General features: G+C 46.1%; 1 protein-coding gene across 2 annotated transcripts in view; it reads right to left on the reverse strand.

Annotated features, from left to right (window-relative positions):
• Positions 1-264: 264 nt before the first annotated feature.
• CACNG5 (calcium voltage-gated channel auxiliary subunit gamma 5) overlaps positions 265-22,974 on the reverse strand; it is a 46,232-nt gene continuing 23,522 nt past the window's right edge. Inside the window, exons 2-7 of one of the 2 annotated variants that reach the window (XM_006110577.4) lie at positions 12,929-13,052; positions 11,239-11,474; positions 7,716-7,802; positions 6,347-6,487; positions 4,025-4,170; positions 265-2,729 (exon numbers count right to left, since the gene is read on the reverse strand). In XM_006110577.4, coding sequence (XP_006110639.1) covers positions 2,472-2,729; positions 4,025-4,170; positions 6,347-6,487; positions 7,716-7,802; positions 11,239-11,446 — 840 coding nt within the window. In that variant the 5' untranslated portion in view covers positions 11,447-11,474; positions 12,929-13,052 and the 3' untranslated portion in view covers positions 265-2,471. The remainder of the gene's footprint in view (positions 2,730-4,024; positions 4,171-6,346; positions 6,488-7,715; positions 7,803-11,238; positions 11,475-12,928; positions 13,053-22,974) is intronic. The other variant, XM_006110576.4, reaches the window with a different exon arrangement.

Genomic DNA, 22,974 nt, shown 5'->3' on the forward strand with positions numbered 1-22,974 from the left:
AGGAAACGGGGGTTGGAGGAGGAGCAGGGGGAAGAAGAGGTAGGACAGGGGCAGGTGTTTGAGGAAAAGGATAGAGTAGCGGCGGGACCTGGAGCAGTAGGGAAGGGGAGCAGGGAAAGCACTCCCTGACAAGAGGAGAGGTTGGCACCTATGAATGTGGATGCACCTTTGTGTCTAGATTGTTTCAATCAAAAAAGTAAATTATTTCCCCTAATGCACTGGAAAAAAGAATCTAAGCTGTAAAAACATCAAACTGATTTAATCAATTTATAAACATTGTATCGGTAAAAACAGTGCTATTCTAAATGCTCTCGGTACATTGGAATTCTACCCAAACGTTAACCAGATTGAAAATTAAAGTCTGAAAACTGACAAAACAGCAAAGGCATGAGTCATAACCTGGCTCCTTACTAAAGCCCCAACCCTGAAAACACTTACACCCATGGAACACTTTATCACATAAGTAGTTCCATTGATTTCCAGGAGATTACTGGTGGCCTTGATTCACAATAGCACTTAAGCATGTGCTTAAGTCCATCCCTATCCAAGACCACACTAAGCACTTGAAGTCCCATCCACTGGGGATCTGATGGAATTTAAGTACATGCTTAATGACTGCTCTGAAGAGGGCTGCTTTCCTGACAATGAGCATATGTGTTTGCAGGCAGCTCAGCTTTTAAACCTTTCATCTGGACTGAACAGGTCATTTTCTATTTATACACAATGAATATCAAGCTCTAATTTAACAGTTTTTTGCTGTTGTTTTTTAATGCTTAAATATGCCTAAAACAAATCTATTACATAAATATATAAATTATTCTTTAAAATGAGAAACAGACGCCTTAAGAGACAGAATATAAAAACTTAGAGATAAATATAACCGTATTTACAAATTCTGGAGTGTACAAAATGATGCCCTGGTTTTAAAACTAAGCAAATTATCCAGGGGATATGGAGACAGTATGTACATTACATTTCTTATCTGGAGCAGGAGGACAGAATTAGTTCTGATACTGCATCAGGACTGGCAAACACAGGCCCATATAGCTGTGCAGGGGTCCCACAGATTTCAGTACACTCATGGATCTTTGCTATTGGTTCCAGATTCAGACTGTGGGGGTCATACTGTGGAATATTTTGTAAATAATGCTTCAAGGGTCATTACAAATGCATTGTAACAAGGTTGAAAGTCAGTGCGCATTACATTTAGCACAAACTTTAAACTCAAATATAATATACAAAAACACTTGTAGGACTTTTCTGATGCTGTTAAATCAACAAGAGTAGAAACCAAACATTCTAACACAGGTTTTTCAATAATCTTGTGGGTTTTTTTACACCAGTAATGGACTTTCACCTTCTGTTGTCCAAACTTCATTTAGAAATGGACTGATATTCACCTCCTGGTAGCTCTCAGTCCTCCAAGACCAATGTGTATAACACTGACTTTTTCACGAATGACGAGTTCCCCAAATAAGATATGCTGCAAAATTAATCAAGCTTGAAATAATAGATACCATCGTCTGTGAAATAAAAGACTTGGGTCAAATCTTCAATTGGGGGAATCAGCAGAGCACCACTGACTTCTACAGAGCTATGACAGTTTATGCCAGCAAAGGCTCTGACCCTTTGTTTAAAGAATTTGCCTTTCTGATGTCAAAAGTTTTCACCTTCATATTGGATGGAGGGTCTAACATGAATGGTTTTGGATGTGATTTGCCAAAAGCCCTAAATGAAAGTTTTCATCTGATGAAATGGGTTTTACCCACAAAAGCTCGTGATCCTATATCTTTCTTAGTCTCTAAGGTACCTCAGGATAACTCGTTGTTTTTAAAGTTACAGACTAACAGAGCTACCCTTCTGAGACTTGGCTCCCACAGAAAATCAATGGGAACCTCACTCAGTTATAGACCTTTAAAAATCCCCTGAGGTATAGCTGTCAAGGATGTGATTGATCATCCTATTGATCACTGTGGCCTGCTTAGAAACAATGCCGAGCAATGGTGGTCCATCAGCGTGAAAGTCAAATCAAGATGCAATTTTACTTTTCCAATGAATACCAATATTTAGAAATGTACATGTCTCGTTCATGCCAATAAATCTACAGTAAAACGATACAAAACACACAAGCTTGTGCCATCTGCCAAGAAACATGTTTTTGCTACTGGTGATTCTCTGATACCAAACCCTCTCTAAGCCCAATCCTGGGTCTATTCCACATCCAAAGCTACTACTTGCTGGGTGTGCGGAATGGCTGGAGGATCAGGATGTTAGATGTACTTCAGATATGCAGGGTAAGCAACATTAAAAAAAAAAACCAAGAAACACGCGCACTCTCTAGGCAATGATTAACACCACGTATGATCATATAAATAGAGGACTGTCCTGAAAGAGTAGCCTAAAAATGACCGAGTCAGGACTCAGCAGCTGCTTGCTCTTAATCCCAAGTAGATAATGGGGTTAACTGCCATTCAACATGGGGAAGAGGACATTTGATCGTAATCGGGACATTTGAGCAGGGCAGGATAGTTACTGTTCATCTGAAGAGACGTATCACTGGAAATATCGGAAGGACTGCGTCCACGCACCCAGGCATCTGGGTGCAGGAACTGCCCGGAGTAATCAGAGCAGTTGCTAAGACGGGGACGGTAGAAGCCAGGGTGGGGCCTGTAGATCTCCTCGGCTGTGTATCGTTTCATGAACAGGTAGACTGACATCACACCGGCACTCTGAAGGGGAGAAAATGAAACAAACACTATTCACAGGAAAGGGAACTGGATGGACATTTAGTTCTAAAAAGAGCTGGTGGCATTGCCATGGACACACACAGCTGCGCGGTTATGAAAGCAGCATGGCCAAGTGGGTAGGGTATCACACTTGGGTACCTGGAGACCTAGTTTCTTTCCCTTGCTCTACTAATAAGACCTGCGCTAAAGGGTGATCATTCCACTGCTTTCAGGAAGAGTATCATGCCACACCCAGTGACTACACACTTGTGAGGTCATAATGCATAAGGGAGACACCCCACCTCCACCGGCATGGCCTGTCATTGCTCAGCACATGCAAGGTCACACTGCATGGGGGATGCCATCTCTCCCACTGGAATGGCCTCTCACGCACCGGTCATGCTGCACAAGGAGTGCCACCCTGCCCCTGCCAGGCTTTTAATAATTGAGTTCACAGTCTAATACCAGACAAATCCACACCCGGGTCTGCCAGGATTAGACGGGAACATACCACCCAGAAAGAGGGCAAACCAGCTCAAAACTGGACAAATGGCTTCTGATTTAGGGAAGTCACTTCTGCCTCGGCTTCCCCATCTCAATCACAGAGATAACAATACAACTGTCACCCAAGCAGGCCTGCTTCTCTTGAGTCAACCTACTGTTGACCACTGGCATGGAGGGTTTGGCCTGGCTGGCAGGAGACACAGGCTCAATTGATGGCCCCTGGATCATACCATTTGTCTGCCAGTCCATAAATGTCTATTAACAATTTGGGGCTCTTACAGAGTCTTGCCCTTTCAAACTCCTCCTTAATCCCCCTTTTCACAACGACCAATTCCTGATAGGCCGGCCCAACCCCCAATATTTTAACTCCCGAGAACAGAAAACGTTGACTAAGGTTATGTCGACACTACCCTCCTGTTTGGACTGCAGGAGGAGTTCCCATCTTTCCTGACCAGACAAACTGGAAGCCATTGCTATGAATGGCGTCAGGCCAGGAACAATGGCAACCCTATCTACAGGGGCATGAATGGCAGTGAGCACAAAAGTGCTGCACTGTAACACCCCTGTGTGGACACCACGGACCTGAATAAAAGGTTCCTACTTTGCACGAATGGAGTCCCGTTTGAAGAGGACTATGTTAACATGGACTAGGAGCCGTTCAATTAATATCCACCCCAGCAAGTCACCACACAGCCCTTTAGTGCACTTTGCTTTCATATCTCTGTAGTTTGAGCTGTGAGACGCTGTAAGCACGCCTTTATAGGCGCTCCAGAGAGTTCACGACACACAAGTACCTCTGTGAGAAGAAAAGAGATAGCAGAGAAAGCAAATGACCATCCATATTTATAACTGAAGTAAGTCTCTGAATCCTTGGTCTGGTTCAGCATCTCGTCGTTAATGCTGGATATGTACAACACCAGCCCCACAACCAGAGATAAACCTGGGAAGGGAGAATGAGAGAAGGAAAATGTTCTTCAATACAGACACAAAGCAACTCCCAGCAGTTCTTCCTTTAAGAGAAAATTTGTACCTAACATTTAAAATATGGAGGTTGCCTTTCCAAGAATTGGAGAACTGGGCATCTCACCCACTGAATGGATCAATACACTGAGGTAATTTCTGTCAAACGATTATACTTGTAAGCCAGATTCTTCTGAACTACAAGTGATCTCTGTATGAAAATGCATTAAAACACCACTGTCACAGCTGCTTGTTTTACATTGCTCCATTGATATGAATAATACACTCACTTGTCTCATGTAGAAAGATCCCAGCTGACTATTCTGAAGTTTCAAACATCCTCTGTGACTGACTTAACCTAAGAAATATGGGGCCTTGGTTTTTTTTTTTTTAAGAGGCCAATCTTATGGGAGTGATAAATTGTGCATGCAAACTCCCACGTTTCATTATGCCATGGAGTCCCAAATGACTACCACTTATATATAGGCAGTCCCCGGGTTACGTGCAAGATAGGGACTGTAGGTTTGTTCTTAAGTTGAATCTGTATGTAAGTCGGAACTGGTGTCAGCCGCTGCTGAAACTGATCAGTTTCAACAGCGGCTGAATCTGGACGCCAGTTCTGATTTACATACGGATTCAACTTAAGAAACCCAGGCATCCCCAAGTCAACTGCTGCTGAAACTGATCAGCGGCTGATTCCAGGAAGCCCAGGGCAGAGCAACTCTGCCTCGGGCTTCCTGTAGTCAGCCCCTGGTCAGTTTCAGCAGCGGCTGACTTGGGGACGCCTGGGGCAGAGCAGCTGGGGTGCTGCTGGGTTGCTCCAGTAGCGCCGAGGAGCGGTGCTACTGGAGCAACCCAGCAGCACCTCAGCTGCTCTGCCCCAGGCGTCCTGATTCAGCCACTGCTGAAACTGACCAGCAGCGGCTGAATCAGGACGCCTGGGGCAGAGCAGCTGGGGTGCTGCTGGGTTGGTACAGTAGCGCCGAGGAGCGGCCCTGCGGGACCAACCCGGCAGCGCCCCAACTGCTCTACCCCAGGCGTAGGCAAGAAAAGCCTGGTCTGCTGGGGAGGGGAGGGGGGGCACTAGCTGCACCCGCCCCCCCAGCAGACCAGGGAGACGCGGGTGGTGGGACCGCCTGCGTCCTCCACGGCTTTGCTCTGTCTCCCTGGTCTGCTGACCAGGGAGACGGGGAGCAAAGCCGCGGAGCACGCCCGCAGCGGGACAGCCCAGGCGCGCCCGGGCTGTCCCGCTGCGGGCGTGCTCCAAGGCTTTGCTCCGTGTCTCCCTGGTCAGCTGGGGGGGGCTCCCCCCCCAGCAGACTAGGAAGACGTGGAGCAGCTTTTCTCGCCCCGGAGGACGGGGGCGGCGGGACTGCAGCGCATCTGGGCGTCCCGCCGCTCCAGTCCTCCAGGGCAAGAAAAGTCCCGTTCGTAACTGCGGATCCGACATAAGTCGGATCCGCATAACTCGGGGACTGCCTGTACTATGCTGAACAGACTCGGAGAGCTCCCTAAGTTACTGAAACCATAACATGAAAAGCATTCTTGGAGAATGCCAAAAATTACAAAAAAGAAGATCTTCACACCACAGCCTTCTTTCACATGCCTCAAGAATCAGAATTCAAAAAGGAAAGAAAGAATTATAGGAAATAGTTTTAGGCTCAAGTATTTTTTTCACCATTATTTCTAGATGTATCCTATGAAATGTAAATATCAATATTGATTTTCTTTGGCTCAACAGGTCTGGAATTCCTGAGGGGGAGGTGAATAGACTGCAGAGCATCATACTACAGATCAAATGAAACAATCATTCTTAAAGCTCATTGGGAATTTTTCACATAAAGCTCTCGATGGAAGTCCAAACATTTCTGAAGAAAAAGGCAATTTCCATTTTGCTCAAAAGCTAGTTTTTCACCTTTAAAATTGGTTTGATGACAAATTTTTGAGTGGGTCTAGCCATAACACTGATTTGAGTGGGGAGTTCTGCTTAAAAATATTAACACACAATACAGACTACAGTAAGGGCTTAACACAGCTTTACAGATCTGTAGGTTTATTACATGGCTATTATTCCTCATCTCCAAATACAATGGCTTTTAGATAAAACAAAGATGAGGCAGCAAATACAATGTTACAGTCATGCCAATAAAACTCACCAGATAAAATGAAGAAGATTCCCGATACGAAGGCCAGGATGGTTCTGTGAGGCCGAATGTGTCCAATATTGCTCAGGATAAACCCAATGAACATGAAAAAGAGGCTGACCAAAGGGAAAGGAGTAGCAGAACGAATCATCTCTGGTTGTAAAATGGGGAGGAAAAATTAGAACAGGTTTAGTACCTCCCTGCGTAACACCAGAAACAGGCTAGATTACACACCACAGGTCTGCTACGTTTTCAATTTGTACTATTCTATAGATCCGTTTTCCCTTTCCTGTTCCCTCTCTGAGTTTTGAGTGTGCTGGTGTTCACCCCCAAACTCACACACCAAATCTACTTTGCTAAGTAGTTGACCGAAGGTGCAATTATGCCCACTGAAAACATCTCTTAATGTTTGTATTCCTAGTGATTTTCCCGCCTGAAAAATTACAAATATACATCCAATATTTTTGAGTGGTCTCATGGCAAGACTTTTCACTAAGCACTTGTATTTACGATCTCAAAAATGTACCAAGCATGGTTAAGGTTCGCCGACAGAAGTGGCAAAAACTAAACGTAAGAATTTAAAGTGAGAGCTATGACATTCCATCCTTAACTCATCCCACTCCGCAGGGGGTCTCAATCAGCAAGCAATCTGTATGTGCTGTAAGACCTTCTGTCACAGATTATTCATCACCTGCACGGAGAGAATATAAAATAAGCTGTTCCAAAAAATCCCACAGGCCTTGACCACTCCAACAACAGGAATCTGTGTCAGAGGCCAGCCTCCCTTGTAGGAACTGTGAGCCTCCTACCATTGGGGGTGACACGATCAGACACCCTGAGCATGTTTGGCATTTCACCATAAGTAAAACGCAGACTTGTACAGAAACACCTGGTCGTACATTCCCACCAGCAGGGAATGAGAAGCCTTGCTTTGGGCAGGTCTAGATTTGCTTTCACTTTCGAAAGAAGATATGCAAATTCGGTGTGAATTGGCATATCGTCTTCCAATCACTTTTTCAAAAGAGGGTCGTTCGAAAAAGAAAGTAGTCTAGACATGGTTCTTTCAGGAAAAAAAAAACTTTTTTCGAAAGAGCTGTGTAAACCTAATTTTTTTTTAGGAAGAATGGTTCTTTTGAAAAAGGGTTTTTTACCTCGAAAGAACCGGGTCTAGACTTTCTTTTTCGAAAGAACCTCTTTTGAAAAAGCGATCAGAAGATATGCAAATTCACACCAAATTTGCATATCTTCTTTCGAAAGAGAAAGCAAGTCCAGACGTGCCCTTTGTGTCTTGAGTTCTTAAGTAATTTCCCGATGACCCTTTAGTATTTTAGCAGACTGCAAAGAATAAGCGATACAACAGAAAAGTAAATAAACCACCTACTTAGAACATTGACTGTCGATTCAGATGTCAGTTGGACGTTCATGGGCATGACATACTCTATAGTAAAACACCGGCCACGCTCCTCACCTGCAGGGAGGAGAGTCTGAGTCATGGTTGCAATATAATGAAAATGTTTTACTTTAATAGAAGGGCTTTTTAAATTAAGTGCGTGCAGAAGAAACTTGCTTTTTGGGGTGGGGGGAAGGGGCTCTTTAGGTCATAAGTGTTATCGTGTGGTGCTGAAGAAGGATGCCTACTAGCTACCATATCCTTGAGGGATTTGCTCTTTGGCTTTTTAAAATGCCACTGACCAAAGAGTGATAGAAATGTAGCCGTGTTAGTCTGGGGTAGTTGAAGCAAAATGCAGGACAATTTTATTACTGACCAAAGAGTAATAGCTACAGGAGTGGTATGAGCTGGTCTCGTGTGTCAAACACATCACTCAACAAATACAGCTCTCTCCCTCTGTTGGTCATTCTGATTATTTATTGGAGGGCAGCGTAAATGGGAAAAGAACAAAGCCCAAGGTATGGGAAGCACCTGGATAAGATTATGGGGGTGGGTGGACTCTGGGAGACCCTTTATGATATCGTTGATCCCAATATTATAAAACTGCTAGGATTCTGACCAGATATGCCATGTAAGACACCTGTGAAAATGCTATGATTTGCGCAATATGATAATCTTGTGTATATGGATCACTTTTGTATTATAAGTTACAGATGTGCAGAGTAGATCTGTATTTCAAATTTGTGCTCTGCATCTGTGTGATATCCCCCAGGTGCACTGACAACAGCACATTGAACAGTGGGTTCAGTGCTGTCCAATGAACCCACTGAAAGCAACTATGGGATATGACTGACGAGTCAGCAAGGCATGTGATATGCTTATGGACAGAACTCTCAGGTTTTTCCATGCCCATGTGCTGTGAAGTTTGTGTTTGGGACACAGGAAGTACAAGCCTCCTTGTACAAAGGAATATACAGGGCAGCTCCATTTTCTCCATTTTGTCTTTAACTCCTGATTCTTAGCTCTGGAGTAACTATCTACAAATGAAGCCCTAAACAAAGGGCTGAAGGACCCATCCTAGCTATGCAGCAAAGAGGGTGGTGTGATTTTTTCTTCTTCTTCTTAACCATTGTGTGGGATAAAATCACTGTGACTGGTTGAAGAGTTCAGCTTCAGTGTTAACCAGCAATTTTGGGAGTGTCTGCTCTCCCTTTTGAAGCCTGCCCTGATCTGGGTGGGCGTTTCCAGTGAGAGCTGCCCTCAGCATCCTGTGTTGCAGGGTGAAAACGAAGAGGACACGTGGATGGAGCATGACAGTGCGTTTTCCAACAAACTGCATGTATCAGCTGTTCCTGAATAGGAGAAAACTCTGAAAGCTAATTGGTAAGGGGGGTGAGATTTTAACAGGCCATGCAATTCTAAGATAGCTAGAGAGGGCTTGGCTTAGGATGCCTTCTGAGGAGGCAGACAAAGGTTTAGCATTTGATACAAAATACATGAATAATTAACATGCATGGCCTGGTGGGTAAAAATCATGCAGAATTGTGACTGGAGACATCTGCTACTAGCATGGTCCCCTTAGCTCTCTCATGCAGGCAACTTCCATCCCTGGTCACTGCACTGAGGAGAGGGGAAAGCAACCTCAATGGGGCTTCTGCTCCCCTCTTCACAGGCAGGCAGAAAGTGGGTGGAAGGGAGCAAGGAATAGAGCCTCGGTTTAGCCCCTTTCATTTTGCATCCCATAGTCAGTTCCTTCTCTACAGAAGTAGGGAGAATTGTGACTAAAAGTAATTCCTTCCCTGCTGTGTGTAGTAAGATGAGGGCCTCAAACATAAGCCCATGTTATCACAGGCCTAGTGTGAAACTGGAGGCGTAGTCAACAATGGTCAAGACTCTTTTGATATAAAGCAAAGCTAAGCTGTGAGGAAGAGGCAGGCCCCTGCTTACAGAACTTGGCAGGAACAGGGTTGTTAGGGTGTGTCCTCACAGCAAAGTTATTTTGGAATAACGGCCATTGTTCTGAAATAACAATGCGAGTGTCTACACAGCAATTCCAGTATTTCGAAATAATGGACGGCTTATTCTGACTTCTGTAAACCTCATTCTATGAAGAATAACACCAGTTCCGAAATAGCTATTTTGAAACAAGGTGTGTGTAGACATGCCACTGCTGCTATTTCGAAAAAGCCCCTCACCAGAGCCATTCTAAGTTATTCCTCCTGGGGCTCTAAATCCAGACAGCACGTCTACATTAGGGAAGCCTGCCTTGGACTAATTTTGAGGCTTCCCTGAAGTGTAGACGTGCTATTTCAAAATAAGCTATTTAGAATAACTATTCTGGAATAGCTTATTTCAAAATAACTGTGCAGCGTAGAAGTAGCCTTAGTGTAAAACTCTAACTGGCAATAAGCACAGATGTAGAACAGTAATTGATACTAAGTACTGGCTGTAAACCAGTAATTGGTACTGGGCATAGGTTGAAAACACATTCCAGAAGGATGGTAAGAACATCTAGTTAAAAAGGACTTTGGTACCCACACACTCCCCACAGATAACAGGGACATACCAACCCAGGTTCAGGAACATAAGAACATAAGAACGGCTGTACTGGGTCAGACCAAAGGTCCTTCTAGCCCAGTATCCTGTCTATCGACAGTGGCCAGCACCAGGTGCCCCAGAGAGGGTGGACCAAAGACAATGATCAAGCAATTTGTCTCCTGCCATCTCTCTCCAGCCTCTGAAAAACAGAGGCCAAGAACACCATTTTATCCCCTGGCTAATACCCTTTTATGGACCTAACCTCCAGGAAAGTGTCTAAAACGACAGCATGATAGATAGAGATGTTCTAATTGAATCAGGGTGATGGGTGGTACCTAAGTAACATCAGAAGGTGGCAACCTGACATGCCAGGAGTAGGGTGTAACTTGTTTGTACCCGTATTTAAAGTTGTGTCTTGAAGGGGTGTTCTTTGTCCAGCGTAGAGGGCAGTGGCAAATTCCATATTACTGACTGGGTTGTGTCCATTGCTAGGGGGAACCTATGCGTGGTGGTTTGGTAGAGTCTACTGAAAACCATTACCGTACTTCATTTGACAACAAACCTGACCGGGCAACTTGGATCCTTATCTGATTTTGTGGCCTTTGGGGGGGCTCTCAGAATCTGCCGTGTTGACTTTGTGCAAAGTCAACACAACACACGAGAGGAGCACACACGTGCACAGCTGAACAGTTATCATTAACGGAGAAGGAGACCTGTCAGGACACCATCCCGGTGACTCCTGACTACCACACCGTGCTCCTGAGAAGCACAGCTCTGGGTCAACCATTCATTCAAGACAGACTGTAAAGGAACTACACCCCCCCACACACACACATTTCCTCTCCATGCAAGTGGGGGAAACAGAGGCACAGAAGCCATTAAGCGGCTTGCCCAAGGTTGGGCAGGTCATATGCAGCAAAGACAGGAATGGCTACTAAAATCCCTGGCTCCCAGTTCTTTGTCCAAAGCACTGTACCTGCCAAAAAGCAGACTCTCCAGAGGCCAGAGTGCAGCGACATTTTGATTTCGGTAGTCTGATTCTGGGGCAGGATGATTCCTTCCTCCAGGTAGAGCCAGTAGTCGGTGCTCACCGCAATTCCCAAAAGCCCCAAGCCGCAGACAGCAAACACGCTGCTGAGCAGAGTCAAAGCCTTCCTGCCGCACGCGCTCATTCCAAAAAGCATCAGGGTTCGCAACGGCAATAAGGAATAGCTGGAGGGGAGAAAAGACGGCGTGATTAGCAAAGACTGAATTGCACCCAACCTATTTCCAGCTTTGCTTTCTTTAAGATCTGTAAGTGACAAAAGCATTGCCCTCCCCTATCATGCTCATTTAGGTCAAGCTGAAATAAACCCTTAAAAAAAAATCACAAACTCTCCAGACACAGAGAGCATTTGAACCAAATGCTGCCGGATAGTCACATAGCTTTATTCAGTTTTATTCCCCATGGTCTTGCTGAACTCACTGCCACTGGGATGTAGACATCCTACCTTCGGGACATACAAGCACACACACTATTCTCACTACAGAGTAGTTGTTTATCAGCGATGTTACTGAATTGCCTACATGTCACAATCAATATTGGGGGCCTCAGCTAATTATCGCCCTTCGGTACTTCCATGAAATGTTCCCTGGAATCTTTTCCATCCATGTGCAGAAGTTTTCCATCCATGTGCGGAATAAATTTCTATATGCTAATGTGCACCACCAGTTAAAAAAAAAACTGGCTGCATTTGAATCTCTCCTGAGAGGCCACACATGCGCACCGCTTACAGGGAACACTGCTTCTACGGCATGAGAGCCTCACATTCTTTATCTTCCCAGCTCCCCCATGAGGTCAGACACAGAACCACAGACATAGAGTAAGACACATTCCCTGGATCAGGCATCTTATATTCTGGAGCCCGAATCTTGCAAAGATTTACATGCTCACATCTAGGAGCTGGAATTAATACCATCGAAGTTAATGGGATTCCGCACAGTGTGTAAAGCGAAGCAGCAGTGTAAGTCTTTGCAGGATTAAGGGCTAAACAATACCTGGCATTTATCTAAAGCAGGGGTGGGGAACCTCTAGTCCGGGGGCTGGATGAGGCCCCCGGTTTACCTGGATTAGGCTCCCAAGGTTCAGCACAGGGGAGCCTGCACTGATGCTCCCGCCCCCCTGCCCCTATCCACAGGGCTGGAGCACACAAAATCTACCAGTCTGGGCTCTTGTGTGCAAGAGGCAAGTGGAGAGCGTCTTTTTCCTTCTCAGTCAGGGGCTTCTCATTTTGCTCATTGTACGGCCCCCAACTGATTTTTCTGTGGGTCAGCAGCCCCCGACCCAAAAAAGTTCCCCACCTCTGCTCTAAAGGCTTTCATCTGCAAGGATCCCACACACATTGCAAACCCATGCACACTTGAGAACCACAGTGATCTGCACTTAGCAACACACACACACACACACACACCACCCCCGAGCCATTCTTCTGCGTGAATTATAGACTCGTCACTCCCTTGAGAAACAATTTACCATCAGGAATTGTTGAGTGAATACTCATATTATTAAGAGGTCATTATTTTACTGTGGACCATTCACTAAATGGCAGTCGCTAGAGAAATTAATGAAGTGCATTGTGCAATGCATTAGCCTCACTTTATTTACTTTTTATTGTTTGTTCACTTACTCGCTAATTTGCAGAAATCAGTCACTCTCAGCGGGCCTGCCAGACGATGTTGCAAAGTGGCAAGATGTTACCAAAGGTTGTTCTATTTATTATGGTTTTATCAAAGCCTCTTAAGCAAAACAAACTGTCATGGGATAAGAGGGAAGATCATGAATCAATCATTGGTTGAAACGCAGGAAACAAGCAGTAGGAATACACAGGCCTGCCAACAGGGTGAAAGTAAAGGAAGCCAGTGATCCCCTAGCCCCACCTCCTCTGCCTGAGACTCCACCCCTTTCAGGAGTGCAGAACCACCTTCCCACACACCTTGCCCAGGGGTCCAGCAATTCTGTCGGTCCCTCCTGGGAATATGGTTAATTTTCACAGTGGAGAGGTAAAGAGTGGAGCCTCCCAAGGATCTATACAGGGACCAGGGCTGTTCACCAAAATTGTAAATGATCTGGCAGAAGGGGGTAAATAGCAAGGTGGCAAAGTTTGCCAACTATACAAAATTTCCCAACAGAGTTAAGTCCAAAGCAGTCTGTGAAAAATTACAACAGGGTCTCACGAAACCAGCTGACTGGGCAACAAAAAGGCACATAAAATTCAGTGTTGATAAATGCCCAGGAATGTGCACTGACGAACATAATCCCAACTATCTGTGCAAAACGATGGGGACTAGATTAGTTACCATCAATAAAAAGATCTTGGAGTCATTGTGGATAACTCTCTGAAAACATCTGCTCTTGTAAAGCAGCAGTCCAGAAAAGCGAACAGAATGTGAGGCACCATTAAGGCAGAACATATGAAGGGCAACAAAAATGTTCAAGGGTAAGAACATCTTATAAATGAAGAGAGGGGAAAAAAAAGGGACTGTTCATCTTAGAAAACAGACAACAAAAGAGGCATATGACAGACGTCTATAAAATCACGAACAAGGCTAGTGACAGACTTCATCAGGCCCTGAGCAGGTGTGGGAGGCAGGACGGGCCTGGCTCTGGGCTCCCCGGAAGAGGCGGAACCTGGGGCTCAAGGGGCAAGGCTAATGCAGTCAGCCCTCAGTGCCGCAGCATATCCCGCCCCCCCCCTCCAGTCCTCAGTGCCACCTGGCCTGCACTGTGTGGAACTCTAGAGGGGATTGAAAGGACCCAGGGTCGAGCAGCCTTTTAAATCGCCAGGTCCTGGGGCAATTGACCCCTTTGTTCCCCCTGTTAGCGGCCCTGATTATGGATGGGGTGGAGAAAGTGAACAAGGAGGTGTTATTTACCCATTTACATAATGAAAGGAACAAGGAGGCCACCCAATGAAATGAATAAGCAGCAGGTTTACAACACACACAAGCAAGTACTTCACACAATGCACAGTCAACCCGTGAAAGTCGTTGCCCGTGGCTACCAGGAAGGCCAAAAGTACAACTGGGTTCAAAAAGAATACAGTACAACATGGTCAGAGGCACAATCGCATGCTCTGAGTGCCCCTAAGCCTCTGACTGTCAGATGTTGGGACAGGACCAGAGGGGGTAGATCACCCAACAAATTGTCATTCTCTGTTCATTCCCTCTGAAGCATCTGGCCTGGGCCACTGTCCAAATCCAGGATGCTGGGCTAAATGGACCATTGGTCTGGCCCAATATGGTCATTCTTATGTTCGGAAAAGTTCACTGAACCCTAAAAAGGCACCAATGTCTTTGTGCCAGAGGGCAGAGACCTAACTAAAAGAGAAGAACAGCCCCAGAGCAAATGACAGACTAGAGAAAAATAAGAGGCAATGAAGAAGGTTTTGTGAAAACATTGTAGCGTGGTGGTGGGAATTGGGCAGCAAGATCTGTTCACTGGTTACACAAAAACACAACCTGAGCTGCACAGAAAGACAGAATCACGCAGAATTTCCCAAGTGTGTTTGGTTCTTGGTGAGCACTACAGAAGACAAGAGAAACAAACAAACGAAATTCCCCCTTGAGAAAAACAACAACCAAATTTAACACAGGAGCAGAAGGTAACATCTTCCTTGTCCTACTTTTCAAATTGCACATGCACTGTTCACGCTGTGTGAAGCTTTAGACAATAAAATGGTAGTTGATTGAATCCAAAGAGAACATAGCTTTTAACTAGCATGCACAATACCAGGTTCCAAAGAAGGCACAAAACTCCTAAATGAACACAAAAGAAAATTTCATATCAATTGTTGGAAGAATTTCCAAAACACCGAGGGGATAGTTAATCAAAATTATGGGGCAGCTTGGTCTTGTGCCTCTTCGGGCTGGTCTGCACACTAGCTTGCCCTGAAGTAACTGAACTGGTTTTCATTTCGCACCTTTGGTTATTTTGGGACAAGTCAGTGCGTCGGCAAGCTCAGTTTGGAATAAGCAAAATTAAAGGAGGATATTTTAAGGGCTTAAAAAAAACTTTGTTGAAATGGAGGACCCTACAGGTCTGTTCATGCCCCTGCTTTTTAATATGGATATATGAATATTGATCTAAAATAAAGCACAGTGGGAATCTTCATAGCAGAGGTGACCTGTGCCTGCGGGGATTAGGAAACAGTAAGAGGTAGGACCACTAAATTCAGTAGACAGCTTCCACTTATTGTATCTTAAAGCCACAAAAGGATTTGGTGTGCCAGGAAAATGGGCTGTGCCTGGAATGAGATTGGTTCTCAGAAAACCAAACAGAAAGGAGACAGCATCACCAGGCAGGTGAAAAGGGGTGGCCAGGACTGCCCCAGCCTTGAACCTCCCATCTCCCAGGAATCATTTCGGGAGGATGAGGAGGGTTGAAGCTCCCTTCCCCCAGATCATACAGGGATGTTCCTGGCTGTTTCCCTTTGTCAGAGAGTGAGGGGAAAGTGCATGGTCCATGACCAAAAGTGGTATTTCTGTGAGATGGCTAAGCCCTGCCTGGGCCTGCGTTATATCCAAACAGAGCATCAATATATAGAGAGATAGCGGTAGAATCTCGCAGGGAGATGGTGTCAAAGCTTTTCCTGAGGTACTTTTGAGTCCAGTCCCCAGCCCTTACAGCATGACCCAATACCATAGACCATCCCTGATAGATGTCTATCCAACCTGCTCTTAAATATCTCCCAAGATGGAGATTCCACAACCTCCCTAAGCAACTTATTCCAGTGCGTAACCACTCTGACAGATAGGAAGTTTTTCCTCATGTCCAACCTAAACCTCCCTTGCTGCAGTTTAAGCCCATTGCTTCTTGTCCTTGACGAGACAAGCCTCAGAAGCCAAGGAGAACAATTTTTCTCCCTCCTCCATGGAACACCCTTTTAGATAACTGAAAACTGCTATCATGTCCCCTCTTAGTCTTCTCCTTTCCAAACTAAACACGCCCAATTCTTTCAGTCTTCCTTCATAGGTCATGTTTTCTAGACCTTTAATCATTCTTGTTGCTCTTCTCTGGACCTTTTCCAATTTCTCCACATCTTTCTTGAAGTGTGGTGCCCAGAACTGGACACAATACTCCAATTGAGGCCTGATCAGCGCAGAGTAGAGCAGAAGAATGACTCATGAGATTCCATGGCAAGCCTGCAGTTTCCCCACCCTCCTGCTACGACACTCTCCCAAACCTTTCCTCATAATGTACTGCCAGAACCAAAGCAGCACAGAGTTAGGGTGCATAGGGAGCCGGGTCTCCCCCTGCTTGCATACAGAAGCTGAGCCCGAGTTTGCCTGTTAACCTTGAGCCAGAGTACTGGCAGCCTGTGAACAAGAGTGGTATTATTACAAATTGTTTCCATGTACATCTGCTATGGACTATACTGCCTTTGGGACTCAAGTATGGACTATACTGCCTTTGGGACTCATGCCCAACTTTAAAACTCACCATGATCAGAGTGTCTGGAGAGATCTGTGTTTGCCTCTAGGGTAACAAGAAAAATGACAAGTTTTGTTCAGAGACGGGCATGTTTGTGAAATGTTACAACCTTTTATCATGGAAAGTACAGTCACTCCATTGTTAATGGTCACTTTTCCAGACCAGACCTTGAAAAGTCAGGTATATTCCCCTGCAAACAAAATCCGTCAATTAAGGGAAAAAACCTCGAAGGACAAGGGAGGATCTGGTCAAAGATGTGTTGCGTCATTCAATGCTTCAAACAGAGAAAAGGGAAGAAAGAAAAGCTAGGGAGATGAAAGTCAGAACAGGAGCTGCTGAGCACACACTAAAGCTCATGGAAGACCAAAATGAGATGCTGAAGTGTCTTATCACGATGGAGAGTGAACAGAACCAAAGGCCTCCCAGTCAGCACATGAAGAACTCTTTTCACAGCAACTGTCCCGCCATACTCACACATCAGCCTCCATGGCCACATATGCAGAATTCTTTATCCAGCAGCCCTTCCTCTATGCCATGGGTTCCCAAACTGGGGGGGGGGGGACGGGGACACATGAATAAATTCCAGGGGGAGTGTCCCCTGTGAATCCATCCGCCCTAAGTTTTGCTGCTATTTTTTTGGCCCCGGTGAGGTTTTTTTTTTTTTTTTTGCTCAACAAGTTTTGCTGTTATGGGGGAGAGGGGCCAAGGTTTCTCAAAAATAAAAAAGGGGGGGGTGATGCCGAAAAGTTTGGGAACCACTGCTATATGCCCACACACTCATTTTCACAATCAGGTAATTTTTTCCAGCACACTTCCCTCCCCGTGAAAGCAGCTGCGATTTTAACAGCTGGACGTCAACACAATTGTAAGGTTTTCCAATAATCCTTATCATCCCTTACTACCAAGCATCCTGACTGAAAGACATCAATAAAGACAAATACGATGCCGGTTTCCAGGAGTTTATTTTATGTGACACAACCCCTGTGAAAGCCTGAAATATCCCTTGGGTTTCATGGTAATGCCTCGCTCAGGATGAGGCAGTAGGATGAGGCAGGGAAGCAACCCCAACACACAATGTCAGTGCCTCTCATTGTCAAAGTGGTTCTTCTGAGCACCCTGGGATATTGATGGCCACACTATGGGATCCTGTGATAGAACAACTTTATATGGCTGCTCAAACTGTGCACCCAGGCGCTGTGTCTCATTGTTCCACACACAGCCAAACACTTCCTCCTTACTTACACACAAATTATGTAAGCAACAGCATGTGGCTACCACACAGGGGATATGATCCTCTAAAACATGGGTTCCCAAACTGGAGGGTGTGAAGAAATTCCGGGGGGGGGGGGGAGGGCGCAAGGCAACCCAGCCACACATACACTTCCATCAATCCCACCCCAGGTTTTGCTGCTTTTGGGGGGGAGGAGGGGCGTGAGGGTTTCTCAAAAATTAAAAAGGGGGGCATTATGCTGAAAAGTTTGGGAACCACTGCTCTAAAAGATCCAGCCTGTCAGAGACACACCTCCATCTCCTTTTCAATCTGCCAAAGGCACATTCAGTGACCATGTGGCATTGGCTTAGCCTGTTATTGAATCACTCCTTACTGCTATCCAGGTGCCCTGTGTAAGGCATCATGAGCCAGGGCTGTAAGGGGTAAGCCATGTCACCTATGTGCATTTCCACATCCCCCACTATAATTTTCAGGTCTGGAAAGAAAGTTCCTATCTGAAGCTTTCTGAACAGGCCACTGTTCCTTATGATACATGTATCATGCACCTTTCCAGTCCACCTCACATTTATGTCTGTGAAACACCCACAGTGATCCACAACAGTGTTTCTCAACCAGTGGTACAAGCACTCTTAGGGGTACTCAAGAGAAGTCTGAGGGGTACAGCAACGGAACTGAAATTTGGAGAAAACTGAATTTTTGTTTTAAGTTTTACAACGCTTTATTATTTTTGTACTTTTTATACCCAAAATTTCATTGCCCACCCGGCTACGATTAAGTTGTTTAAACAAATGTGTTGCAACGGTAGAAAAAAATGGTGCGTCTGAAAACTGTAGGTACCGGGGGTACTTCTATATGGTTTTTTTTGAAAAGGGGGTGCTTTCAAAAAAGGAAGGTTGAAAACCTCTGATCCACAAGCATCTGAAGCAACTTGGAGAAGTGTCCCTTCCGATTCATGTACTCTGTGACAAGGTGGGAGGAGGGGGTGCTATAATGGGAATGTGTGTGCCATCGATTGCCCCGCCACAGTTTGGAAAGCCTGTGTCTGCAAAACCAGCCACGATGTCATCCACACTTCCCAGAGTCACAGCCCTACACAACAAAACTTGATCCTCTGCTATTAATTGCCTAAATAGCTCTGCTGCAGTGCATGATGTCCTAAGCACAATGAACACAACACGGCAGAGAAGTCAGGGATCCATAATTTCTCACAGCGGATGCTGGAGTTCGCAGCAAGGACTGTCCGGGAGGGCTGGGAAGTAGAGTAGGGCTGGGAAGAGGGTTTTCACGTTCCTAAAATGCGTAGCGCTACGTTGCTCATTCCCACAGTGCTTAGAGACTAAAGGTGACATCAGGCACTAGGGGATGCTTACGCACATTGCTAGGATTACCAGATGGTTTAAAAAATATACCGGACACACTTGATCTCATATCGGGGGGAGGGGGGCTTGCCCAGGAAGATCGGGGGGGGGAGGGGACACCAGCCAGTGGGAAGCAGGGATGGCCAGGAGGAGGTTGGGGGGAGAGTGACTGGCTGGGTGGCAGGAGGGGGAAATTGGCTGCCGGGAAGCAGGGCTGTCCGGGAGGGAGTTGGGAGAAGCGGGGCTGGCCGAGGGAGAAGAGCAGGGAGGAACCAGGCAGCAGGAAGCAAGTCTGGCCTAGGCACACACAGATCCCGGGGCGCTGCCCATTTCGCGCACAGTATCGGCAACGCGCATGGGCAAGTCCAGCCCCGGGGATTCCATCCCGCCCTGCCCCCCTTCTCTCTACTACGTAGTTGCGTACTGATATTCATGATAATAATAAAAACTTAATTAGAAAATATCAGAAATTTATATGTCCGGTATTTTCTCAATTTGTTTCCCAGACAGAAAATTCAAATACCAGACTGTCCAGTTCAAAACCAGACACCTGGCTACCCTACACATCGCTTAGCTCTTTCTGTCGGCGGGGGAGCTAACTATGTGGCCATGACATGGCAACAATGGGTGGCAGAAAAACAGGTTTGCTCAGTTTTCGGTTTTGGCACCTTTTGTGTTGACAGCACTTTAGTTGCCAAACCTTCCCAGTGTAGACACATCCTTAAGCAGAGTCTAAAGAAACACACCCGCGTCTGCAAAACTTTACACTGCTTTTCCATTAGACCACACACAGAATTTTAAGATAGAAGAGGAAAGCAGCATCTCCTGAGTGTTGTGTCTTTTGGTCTTTACACAACATTATGCGTCAAAAGAATAGGCAGTGAAGAGGCTCAAACTATTTAAAGGGACAGTACCCTATCCCTGTACACTGCAACACAGTGCAAAGGAGTTCATTGAGTCTTGGCTAGAAGTATACTTGGATTATCAGAAATGCCTTCCATAGTCATAACTATTTCCCTCCTCCAGTATCAGGGGAAGATACCAGCCACAACACTGTACTGAGGCACAGGCTCGTTCTACACTGACATTAGGGTACGTCTACACTACAGCCGAAAGTCGGGCTTAAGATTCACAATTTCAGCTACATAAACAACATAGCTGGAGTTGACATACCCTAAGCCGAGTTTTGGCGCCATCCCCACAGCAGAAGATCAATGGGAGAAACACTCCGTCGACTTTCCTTACTCCTCACAACTGCAAGGAGTACTGTAGTCAACAAGGGTGCCCTCAGCATTCAATTTAGCAGGCTTTTACTAGACCCACTAAATCAAATGCCAGAAGATTGACCGCCACAGTGTCAATCTCCAAGGCAGCGAATACATGCCCGTTAGATAGGCCATCACCTAAGGTGCTGTCTTAAGTTATAAAAAGTGCAGTCACTTGAAGAATTTGGCCCAGGCCTAACCCTACCACTGCACGGTACCATAAGCTCCTTGCCTGTGACTTTGATTTAAAGTCTGTGGAGTTCTCTCAACTCATGAGAAACCCTGATGTTCAATATTTGCCACTGGTGCAGGGCTGTCCCTAGGCATACATGAAATACGCAGCTGCGTAGGGCACCTGAAAACTTGGGGCACCAAATTTTCGGGTGCTCTGTGTGGCTGCATGTATTTCTATGCATAAGTATGGCCCTATCACCTCCACTGCAACCTTCTTGATTCCTCTCTGCCCCTGTTCCTGTGGCTGCCTCCTCCCTCCAACACACACACACGTGCTTCTCTCAGCCAGTAGCCTGCTGAGAGTGAGGGCTCTCTCCTGCTAGGCTAGGGGTGAAGAGGAGACCTCTGCCTTTGGGACTCCACTCTGATCCTGGGCAAGCCCCCAAATACAGGCAGAATCTGCATAGGGGCAAGGTGAATGCCTGAGTCCCAGGCCCCCAGCAGAAGCCATGTGAGGGGGTGGGGGTCTCCTTAGTGTTCAGCACCATAAAGCGTAAGGACAGCCCTGCACTGGTGACGAAGGGGTTTTGCATTCTGTCAGCAACACCATCAAGATACAAAACAGAGATTACTTCTCTCATTCAAACCCTAGGCAGCAGGAGCTATCAACCCTGAAATTATGTGACTATTACTTGCCAGACACCCACACTATACAGGAGCATTTGAAATTGCAGCCTCGAAGCCGACTATACCCCTCTAGAGAGCATTAGCAGTAAAACACATATTATGTGTCCTGGAACAAAAAGATGCTTTTTTTCCCCCTCATGTGTGGGTGGGCCAAAGCCAAGAAGGTTCAAGTGGTTATGGGGAAGAGGAAGAGAGTCTTGCTCCAAAAACATCTGTAGCCCTTTCATTTAATCACCACTGGCCTGTGGTAAATCTCTACCAAATCTCTCCTCTGTGGCTTCAAAACCAAAACCATTTAATAACAGAGAAGGCAAAAATAATGTTTTTGTCCCTTTAAGAGGAGAATTACTCCCCATGCCCCAAAGAGCTGTTGTGAGCAGAAAAGTGACTATGCAAACATAGCACCTGCTTCTTCTCAGTTCTTCTCCCTAGGCCCATATTGAGACATATTTTCTGACAACAGGATCTACAAGAAAGGAGTTTATGCTTGCAATGAACCCCGTTGCCAATTCTGTCCACACATCTATACAAGTGACACCGTCACAGAACCTAACCACGTAGGCCGCAACATCAGAGGCTCCTACAACTACACATCCTCTAACGTGATCAATGCCATCAAGTGCCAGCAATACCCGTCTGCCATGTAAATTGGCCAAACTAGACAGTCTCTACACCAAATGATAAATGGACACAAGTCAGATATAGAAAAAGTGACACACAGAAACCTGTAGGAAACCGTTTTAACCTGCCCGGGCACTCATTAATGGACTTAAAGGTGGTTATTCTTCTACAAAGGAATTTCACGAGCCAACTAGAGAGAGAGAGTGCAGAACTGACCTTCAGATGCAAATTTCACACTGTTTCCCTTGGCCTGAACAAAGACATTACCTGGATGGATGGCCCATTATAAAAGCAGTCTTCCTTACATTTAATACATCATCGACATCAAAAGCTAATTAGGGGACACTTCCAGTCCACTCACTTAGCCTCATTAGCACTGGCACTATTATTGTCAGTAGGGTTGCCAGGTGCCCGGTATTCTACCAGACAGTCCGGTTTTTGGGCCCTCTGTCCAGTAAAAAAAAAAATCCAGAAAATACCAGACAAGTGCAATGTCCAGTATTTCCTGGATTTCTGGCTGGGCGCTGGACGGAAGCCTGGCGGGGGCTGGGGGAGTGGCTGGGAGGCGGGGCACGATCAGCGCTGGGAGATCTCACTGCATCTGACGCCTTGGGGAGGAGGAGAAGCCCTGTCCCTGCTCCTGAGCGCATGGTGGAGCCGCAGCTGGACTCACTCGTGCTTCTCTGGACCGTGCACGGGACTGACAGCGCCCCGGGATCTGCACGTGCCCGGGTCAGTCCCGCCCCGCCCCGACCAGCTCCATTGCCCCCAACCCCCTCCCGGGCACCCCTGCTTCCTGCTGGCCTGTTCTCCTTCCGATCTCCCCTGGCCAGCCATGCTGCCCCCGACCCCCCCCCCCCCCCATATGCCAGCCATGCTCCCCCCCAACTCCACCCCCATCTCCTCG

Source organism: Pelodiscus sinensis, chromosome 20, assembly GCF_049634645.1.
Source record: "Pelodiscus sinensis isolate JC-2024 chromosome 20, ASM4963464v1, whole genome shotgun sequence".
NCBI classification, from domain to species: domain Eukaryota; kingdom Metazoa; phylum Chordata; order Testudines; family Trionychidae; genus Pelodiscus; species Pelodiscus sinensis.